The sequence below is a fragment of the Prunus avium genome, chromosome 6 (assembly GCF_965620075.1).
Source record: "Prunus avium chromosome 6, drPruAviu1.hap1.1, whole genome shotgun sequence".
In the NCBI taxonomy this organism is placed as follows: Eukaryota; Viridiplantae; Streptophyta; class Magnoliopsida; order Rosales; family Rosaceae; genus Prunus; species Prunus avium.
The window spans coordinates 31,632,182-31,641,690 of record NC_142289.1 but is presented as its reverse complement, the minus strand read 5'-3'; the positions used below and the strand labels follow the sequence as shown (position 1 = coordinate 31,641,690).

The 9,509-nt window shown below is 36.9% G+C and overlaps 1 protein-coding gene across 4 annotated transcripts; it reads right to left on the bottom strand.

Moving 5' to 3' along the window:
- Nucleotides 1-424: 424 nt before the first annotated feature.
- LOC110772501 (GATA transcription factor 11) lies at nucleotides 425-9,198 on the bottom strand. Of its 4 annotated transcripts, none has more exons than XM_021976933.2 (6): nucleotides 7,877-9,198; nucleotides 6,177-7,778; nucleotides 5,860-5,930; nucleotides 5,503-5,639; nucleotides 2,634-2,870; nucleotides 425-1,233 (listed from the first exon to the last, which is right to left on the bottom strand). In XM_021976933.2, the coding sequence occupies exons 5-6, from the start codon at nucleotides 2,856-2,858 to the stop codon at nucleotides 586-588; spliced, it is 873 nt and encodes a 290-aa protein (XP_021832625.1). In that variant the 5' UTR covers nucleotides 2,859-2,870; nucleotides 5,503-5,639; nucleotides 5,860-5,930; nucleotides 6,177-7,778; nucleotides 7,877-9,198; the 3' UTR covers nucleotides 425-585. The 4 variants fall into 4 exon arrangements, with proteins under 4 accessions (XP_021832625.1, XP_088111299.1, XP_021832624.1 ...); XM_088255173.1 differs by having other exon boundaries at nucleotides 9,049-9,196; XM_021976932.2 differs by lacking the exons at nucleotides 5,503-5,639; nucleotides 5,860-5,930; nucleotides 6,177-7,778; nucleotides 7,877-9,198 and adding an exon at nucleotides 3,773-3,935.
- Nucleotides 9,199-9,509: the final 311 nt, after the last annotated feature.

The following is a 9,509-nucleotide window of genomic DNA, read 5'->3' as shown; positions in this document are numbered from 1 at the left end:
ATTCTACATACTAATTTGTAATATAATTTGTCCTTTTGTAAACATTCATCTATCGAATGAGTACAAGACTCATTATGAATATCAAATAAGTTTTATGCACGAGAAATTGGATTAAAATTCTTAACAAACTCTTGATCATCTCTCTTCAGAATCTTATTTGCATATTTGTTGAACACTTCAACAAGAAGTTTGATGAATATAAAGTCTAATCAGTTTCTTTTTTGTTAAGAATTTTTCATCAAGCAAAATATCAGAGAAGGGGAAATCAAACACAAGACGAGACCTCGAGTTCAGGGTAAATGCTCTACTACACTCTAATTTTTAGTTTAGCATAAGATGCCTACAATTAAGGGTACTCTAATTTTTTCTCCTTCCTTCCCTTGAGGTTTTTCCCTCGATGGAGGTAATGACTGCTCTGGACCGATAGGGCAACGACCTCTTATTCCATCATGTACACAAAGAACATATAAAATAAATTAGAAATAAAAGCAATAAAACAGAGACAAGAAAGGTCTCTCAGCTAAGAGGACTGTTCTCATTTTCAAATATAATGAAAGAAATGACTACCCCTACTATATGAGTTTCCTACTGGGCCGAGGATAAAATTCCCATAGTGGCCTCCTGGCAACCCTTGTTTCTCAACTCTATAACCTTCTTGTGGGAGTTGGAATGCACCGACGCAACGAATGTAGGACTTGCAGCAGGGCGGTACTCCGGAAAGAGACGGCCAGACCTATAACGAACCCCGCACGCATTGCAGAGGGTCTTTGGTCCTAGTGGCCCTTCCCTCCACTGAGGGGTCTTCGTCACTGCACAGTGCATGCATCTTTTAGTCTCCCGACTCTCACCTGGTTCCACCGGGGAGAGCTTTCTCATCTCTGCACTTGAGAGTTGCGATAGATTCCTTTTCTTCTTTTGTTTTCTTTTGGCAGCGTTCGACATCTCCTCAGTGAGAGAGCCTTCTAAGTCTGATTCAGAAGCATCCCAACGATATACATTTTCAGAGGCGGAGGAGTTGGATGAGGTGCTGGGGAAGAACTGAGTATTGAAAATAGCAGGGCTTGAACGCTTGCTTCGTGAAAGCTTGCTTCGGGTACGCTTTTCGAACTTGGGCTCAAATTGAGCAGCACAAGAGCCAATACTTTCAAGGTCCTCGCTGCGAATACTGCTTATGCCTTGGGTAGTTTTAGCAGCAGTCCTTGGTAATTGATTTCGCTGAGAAGTTTGTCCATACTGAAAGAAAATCAAAGGACAATCAGAATAACCAAAAGAAATAGATGAGAGAAGGACCAATGTTGCATTTGTTACATAAATTCTGGCTAGAACAATATAAAACCCCAAGTTTCTTTGCAAGAAACGAGACAAGAAAAAGGCAAGCAAATTTAAGATACCAAGTACAAATGAGGTATCCTACCATTCCTAAACATAAAACTCAGTGAGTTTTCATATGTGTTTCACCATCAACTGCACGAAGGTTATAACTAATTTATATGGGCCACAAGGCCATTACGCAGAGGTTGAGCCTTCTCAAGAATAAGATAAAAATTGAACACCATCCACATTGATAGACTTGAAGAAAGCTTCAAAGCAACAAAAGACCCTAATTTTAGAGTATAATCTATATGAAAAACGAACACCAGACACCTTAGTCCTCTTAGAATTGTAAAACTAGAGCTGAAATCTTCAAGTGAAGCCTAAAACTTATTTGAGATAAATTGCAGATGCATAATAAGCAGTTTTCTCTAATCAAATACGTATATCTTATATAAATCCTGCCAACCAGAAAAAGCCTAGATGTCTAATTCATCATATCCTTTTATTTGTTCTATAAAAAAAATTAATACTGACTTAATGTATGGTTCTGATTCTTGTACATTACAAACCATAAGGAAAGACTCTAATACCTATATCACGAAGTGAAGAAACAATAGTCTGCTATGCAAGTCTTGTATGTGCAAGATGCATTGGTTAAATCTAGTCTCAGAATATTACTCTGAGCCTCATTCCATCAAAGTCACCCAGTAACACCATATGATTTACATCCTTCAAGGATATGTTCAACTTGCAGGAAGCCACTTTGGGTGGTGGAAATACAAGGGCAGGCATGAAAACTCAACTACATAACAAAAAAAATCCTATATAATGGAAGCTGTGATGACATGCCAGAGATATATACTTACTTCTATCTTCTTTCAAAGTATACCTGTAGTATCTTATCAAAAGAAAATATACAAATAGTAGGCTTTCCATCATCACTACACTTTGCCTAACCATAATGTTCATAGTACATTAAAAGGGTAAGGTGTATTATTCAAGCATTTGACAATAACTAGTTATGTATACTTTTTGTATCCCATATGAATAAAATTGCCGATTATATACACCACTTAGTCACAGTCTTCCTCAAATATTATATGCCATAGTGCAAAGCAACAGGCAGAGACAAACTAACTAGTTATGTATGGAAGAAAAATTGTCAAAACCAATTGCTGGGCTCAACCATCAATCATATTAGCAGAAAATATTCAACACAACGGCGCCATGCGAAACTACTTAATAGAGGCAAGTACCTTTTCACACTAAAACGCAAATATAATGAAAACCCTTTAAGGGGCAGAAGATAATAAACTCACCGACGTGGAGAGGTTCTTAGGTTTCATGTCGTCATTACCATCCAAATCTCTTGGACAAAACAAATCTTCGAAGGAGGGCGGTTCGAGGTTTTGGAATTGCGCATACCAATCTTCATCTTCAACACACTCTTCAATGTCTTCCATGGGGAAATCAAGAGCCTTGAGTTCGTCTGGGAGGAAGCTCTCGATATTGAAATTATCATCAGTGGGCATAGAACTAGCCATGGCACTAATATTCTGTTTACAGTGGCAAAAGGGCAACAAAGGAAGCAAACGTTAATTAAGAAAACTCTAAGGCATAGACAAACAAGTGAGCATGCAATTTGCTTGTTATATATATAGTTCAAAACAATAAACCAAACTCAAAAGGAAGAGATATCCCAGTGAGAAGTCAAAAAGGAAAAGTTATCTCAGGGATTGGATTGGATTGGATTATTACGTAATTACTTATCAAAGTGGCATTGCATAATACAGACGGGTTTGGGCCATAAATTCACAGGAAAAACGGTTTTGATTGGGTAGAAAATCGTCCTTAATTGAAGGTTACCCTAATTAGGACTCTGAATATTCTATTATCCAATTAATTTCTTCATTAATGTTGAATTGGAAACAAAGCACAAAACGGGAAACGTCCTTTTTCGGCTCGGTACTACCAAAACCAGCAACGTCGCCGTTTTACCATGGCAGAGACTACTCGAGCAAAATGAGAAAGAAAAAACAAAAAACAATCCTCGTATTCCGGATTCCCAAAGCACCCTGTTTGGCTTCTGAGAAAATGCCGGGAAAAATAAAATTGCTAGAAAAGCAAACAATAATTCACATTGCATGGAGATTAAACAATTACAGTCTCAGTCCAACAACTAGCAGAATATTTAATTTCAAATAAATTCAAAAAATTCAAAAAAATTTTAAAAAATAAGCGGAAAGTAATGGGGGCTTTTTTGTTTTGTTGTTTCCAATTCAATTTTCTGGCGAACCAAACAAAGTAGAAACGAAGGAAAAGAAAGAAAATGCAAATAGAAGAGAGAAGCAAACTGCGAAGGCAAACCTCTGAAAAACCCTAAAACCGGCGAATGAAAACATCATTCACGAAGAAGAAGAAAAAGGGTAAAGAAGATAGAGGGATGGGAGTGTTGGACCTCACGCTTCGTTAGCTTGGTGACGTCAGCAGAGACCGCCGTCATTGTCTTGTCACAAGAACCTAAGTGAGAGAAAGAAAGAGAGAGAGCTCTTGGCTCTTTGGTTTTGGTTGTTGCAGAGAGGGGGAGGGAGAGAGAGAGAGTGGGGGGGGGGGGGGCGGGGGGGGGAGAGGGAAGGGGAGAGAGAGAAAGACAGAGATAGAGAGATAGAGATATAGAGATATAGAGATAGAGAGAGAGAGTAGAAGGAGAAGAAGGAGAAGATGGCTTTCTGAGCCCCTCTTTGCCTTTGTCTGAGATTGGAATTTAGGTTTTCTTTTCTCACCAGGAGTAGGAGGGTTACTGTGCGAAGCTGCCCACGCGTTTTTACAGTGAGGTCACACTTCCAAATTAGATTCAGATTTTGTTCGCTTCGTTCAGTCAACGTCCACAACGTGCGTAGAGTACTTTTAAGTTTTTCAGTTCAGAGTATTTGCAAACACTGTGCTTCAATTTTAGTATTATTATTATATGCTCAAAATTCCATTTATATCACTCCAAAATATCACTATTATTCTCCAACAAAATCAATTCTTTGTTTCTTTTTCTTCTGAAACCAAGATTTTGAAATCTTTAGCAAGAACAAGAGAAAACTAAATTCTATATTTTGAGGAGGAGCTCCTTAGATTTTGATTCAATGGTTACCGACCTACATATTTTCATTGTCAATGAGAATCAAAAGATCAAAATTGTTGTGATAAGGTGTATACACTTATTACATGTAAGTACTTTTTTCATTATGTCTCCCATTCTCAAAATGTCCATATCATGCCCTATCTGACCTCGTGAATGATTGTGATATAACAACTATGGAGAAATTTTTAAATGTTCCAGGTACACCACGTGTCTGGTGTACCATCCAATAAACATAGAACATGTGGAATTATTATCCAACTTACTGCATTTCTTCTTATGACATGTGGCGGATTGCATTGGAAATATTCCATATGTCTTCCGTCTATTGGATGGTACACCAACCACGTGGTGTACGGGGAACACTCAAAAATTACTCTGCATTTGGGTCTTAGATTACGGTTTTTTGGGGTTTCCTTCAAGAAGTTCGAAACAAAATGCAAAAGATTTTTAATTTTATTTTAAGATTTAGAAATAGAGCATAATAAAATCAGATCATGTATTATAGTATAGTCTAATAAGAAGCGTCGGTGGTTGTGATACGAATTCAACTGAGGAGGTGGCAATGTCACATGTGGGCCTTATTTTTTTAATGGCATCAAACATCACCATCTCTTCCATTCAACTCAACCACTGTATATGTATCACCGACGATTGGGGAACATTCTTATTTTATTTATAATTTTTGGTCAAATATTTGGGGGAACAAAATTCAAATCGTGCAGTTGCCATCCCTCCTCTAACAAACTAAATAAAAAATTAAATTTAATAAAATAAAATTCAATCGAAGTCAGTAATTTTATGAATCTTTGATTGGATCTTTTTATTTTCTTCCCTGTTTCCTTGCTGTTAGGAAAAGCCAACTTGGGTTCAAAGGGAAAAACTCTTCTTTTTACATTCCCCATCACCATAAAGTTCTGAGTTTCTACTTTAAACCACCTTTAAGCAACACCCATGGGCCATATACGAGTCATAATCTTTTTCAATTGCATCAAAATGTAGCCTCTTAATACAAAGATGAAACCCAAATGATTGGTTTTGGAGAAGAAAATACATACCAGTTTGGCTACAAAAGGGATGCAATTTGTAAGTTGTATCCAACTCTTTCTTCATGATAACAACACCAACCATAGAAATTAAATTTGTCCCCTTCTTTTCTGGGGTTAGGTTAGCCTTCAAATGTGCTCCATCTAGACTGATTGAACCACAAAATCAAAAGCTTATTACAAATCAAATAGAACCAAGGATGAAACTAGAGTAAAGTAGTTCCCTTTGTTTTCTATTTACTTGTATTTGTTTTTTTTCCCAATAGTTTTGAAGCATGTGATGCTTACAGTTTATGAAGATGTATATTCACATTTTAATTTCTGACATCCAAAGAAACAAGGCCGAAAGGAGTAAAACAAGAGTCATGCCTAACTAGAGGACTTTCCAAAATGACAAAGACTGTGCCATATGAGCTGTTCAATGTACTCTCCCGCTTCTCCTGCAATTTAGATACAGTAATTAAAGGAATTAAGTACCCATGAAGCACTCAGACTGTGTGCCATAAATGAGAAAGACTTCCATGAAACGGGAATAACACTATTTTGCTATCCCCGGTCAATAATGCTATGACACACGTGATAACACTTCCACGTGGCGTAGCATTATTGGCCGGGGAAAGCAAAACAATGTTATCCCCATTGCAACTAAGTTTTTCTCGCCATAAAGGGTCATTAAAAAAAATTACCTGTCATCAAAGCATGTAAACCCTTAGCTGCAGAGAACACTGGAATATGCTATGGTCAGTCGCCCAAGCGCGTGTGGTCAACTAACCTTAGCAAAATCCATACAAATTTACAGGTCGGCATAAACAGCTAAAACAGATGAAACAGACACGTTGGCATGTGATGTGACCAAAGTATACCAATCATATTGAAAGGTTATTAAGTAGAAAGGTAAGAAAATAGGATCAGTTTTATCATTATGAACAGAACAAGTAAAACAAATAAGTAAAATATGATTAAGACTAGCACCACAAAGCTAGCAAAACACTTTCATGCATATAAAAGAAAATAACTGTATACATACTTTGTAAGAGGTGGCCACTAGAGAGAAATTGTCAGTTCATGTCTGCATGTGGACAGGCAAGATAAAAGCTTGGTACAAAATATGAATATCTATGAGTTATTGTAACTGTGCAATGAACCCAAGCAGCTCTCATGTTGGAGAAACAGTCAGGAAAAGATTTGGACAATGAAAATAACCATGATGCTGCCATAAATCCCTTTGAGGTCAAGCAACCATCTGGGCACTAACAAAGGTGAATGCTTAAAACAGGATTTCTGTATTTTAAAATCTAAGGCATCATATACAATTACCAACAACAATCTGCTATTTCAGTCCCAAAGCCCCATTACAATAGAATTTACAAGTTGTGGTTAGATGAAATTCCCCACCTGGAAACCATCTGAACACTTTCAAAACATGAACACCTACAAAAAAGAATTCAATTTCTGAAACCATCACAAAGCATTTTCTTCCACCACAGTTACACTTTCAGTTCACAGGCCCATTTTTTACAAAACTAAAAATTCATGGTTGAATGTACATTTATCAATTGGAAGAAAAACAGACACAATACATATATTTTATGCATCCTGCCACACAGGTATGATGTATGTATATATGTATGGAATTGTGCACTGTGGTAACAAAAATTTGCATTATAGGCTTGTATTGTTTGCAAAGGTATTGTGAGCATATTCATCAAGCTCAAGATCGAGTCGGTTACGTTGCCTTATCTTATGGAGAACCAGTTTAGGAATCTGAAGTTATGCCTATAAAATTTTAAAGGTCAATTTCCATTGTGAAAAAAAAAGGAAAAAAACATAAGAGAGAGTTCAGTTTATGCAAGCCAACAAAGGTGAGCACTGAGCTATAGCAACTCAACACTGACACAAAATTAAAGTGCCTAGAAGGAAGTTCACAAGGCAAGAAGCAAAAAAGGGGAAACTGCTATATAATTCTTTGACTATCTCATAAATTGGATATGTTCTAGATCTATTGTGCATCTAAACCAGAAGAGAGAGCAACTTCAAGAAAAAATGAATGCTGTGCACACACATGAATGAATGTTGCAAAAGATCATTTATCGTACTAGCTAGTTTGGAGAAACTATAAATTTAAGGCTACCTCCTTTGAAAAGTTTTCAGGGGGAAGATTCTCTTTAAAGAAGAGGTGCGCTTGCGTGTTTGGGCCTCCAGAAAATTAGAAATGCAGTCGTCATAAGCTTCCATAGGTTGTCCCACAGTCATCTAATATCGTGGTAGAGAGGATCAAAGTCAACATTCTGAAAGTGGGAAACAGATCAACTCCCATTGTGTCAATATCCATAATGGCTTACATCTTCGTTGAATAATTCAACAGTTTCATGTGAAGCAGTCTCACTTTCTTTTCATGTGAGGTGCTGTTGTCTCATTTGAAAGAAAAATGCGTAGTAAGAAAGCTACTAAAACCAATATTCAAATCCCACCCAGGTCATTGTCATTGGGCTTGGAAACTGAAGCTAAGCATAATGTTCTGCAGCACAAGTAGAAGAATATGAAGAAGGCCAGACTCAACCCTATCTATAATTATCATAAGATATGGAAAATGAATATGTTACCCAAACAACTATGCACCATTAAATTCTCTAATGCTAACAAAGTTCAGTCTTAAGGCATCAAAGTTGAAGTGCATTTTCTCTACTCTATTTTCTCTACTCCTGTTCAAGATACGATAACAGAAATGAAATAGACGCCACACTGACTGGATTTTCCGTTAGCAGCAGTCTCCTACTAGAATTTGATCTCCGGGCACCAACTACACATTTGCAAGCATGGCTGCAGATTCTCTAACATACTTTACATACATAAATACATCTACATTTGCAAACATGCTTGCAGGCACCAATTGCATGTGCAACAATGGTTACAGATTCTCCACCATGCATGCATACATTTGCATACATCTACTAATCTACATTTACATGCACACAGACATACAAACATGGAATTATGGAAAATGCTACTAACCCCAACTATTTCTCCCAGCCTAAATGGCACATGATACGCACACCACATCTTGCATTAAAAACACTACAATGTGATAGAATCTAAAACTTGAGAATGACCATAAGTTGGGGAAAATAGTTGGGCTATATAGCATTGTCCTGCGTGCATAAAAACCCCTTTGGGGTAGAATCCACACCTTATTTCTACTCCAACCATTGCTAACCAACAAAGAAACAATAAAGAAACATTGGCATACTCAGAAAGTGTTAAAGAAAAAACAATAACATTCATAAACTGACAAAATGAGAATGATAAGTATTTATTTAGTTTCATTCGCTCCCAAATTTTCCTGGAATTTATTTCTTTTCCTTTCAAACAAACAGGATTAGAAGCCAAAAACCCAAAAAGTGGAAAACAGAGAACATGCATTTTCTACATTAGGAGTTGAGGTACGGAAATAGGCAAACTTATCAGCATTCAGAAAACCCTAACGAGCAGAGGCACAAGAAGAGAGCGAGAAATTCAAAGACAGGAAGAATAAAAGAGGTGAATGGAATAGAACTCAACGAAATTGGAGGTCTCGTGATCATAAACAGTGTTGGGACTCAAGCAGACAGCCCGGAAGGTCAAAGAGGTCTGAGCCCCACCGTTTGGAACCTTCCAGTCCAGAGAAACTGAAATGGGCGGTCCCTGGTTTAAAATTTTCTCAGCAACCAAACAGGTTTAAAAATTAAAAACGTTTTCTTGTAGCTTGACATTAAAATTATGTTTTGTTTTGTTTTTTTAATTTATTAAAGTACTAACTGGGGTCATGATGCACACCATGAGTAACAATGTTTTCAAAAAGAAAAAAAAACACTGAGTTAAAAAAAAAAAAAAAAAATTTAGCTTCAACTCAAGAAAATCTTAGTAAGGTAAGAGTATTTGTTTGCAGATGACCTCGGTTTTATTAATGTGTCATAAAACTAGTATAGCCGCGCGGCCATACTCGATTTTTGTAATTTTTAAAAAAAATAGTGTAGCCGATC

Coding starts and splice junctions, on each gene's coding strand:
- LOC110772501 (XM_021976932.2), bottom strand. CDS start 3,817: ATGACGGCGGTCTCTGCTGACGTCACCAAGCTAACGAAGCGTGAG. Junction 2,871..3,772: donor CCAAGCTAACGAAGCGTGAG/GTCCAACACTCC, acceptor CACTGTAAACAG/AATATTAGTGCCATGGCTAG. Junction 1,234..2,633: donor CTAAGAACCTCTCCACGTCG/GTGAGTTTATTA, acceptor ATTTTCTTTCAG/TATGGACAAACTTCTCAGCG.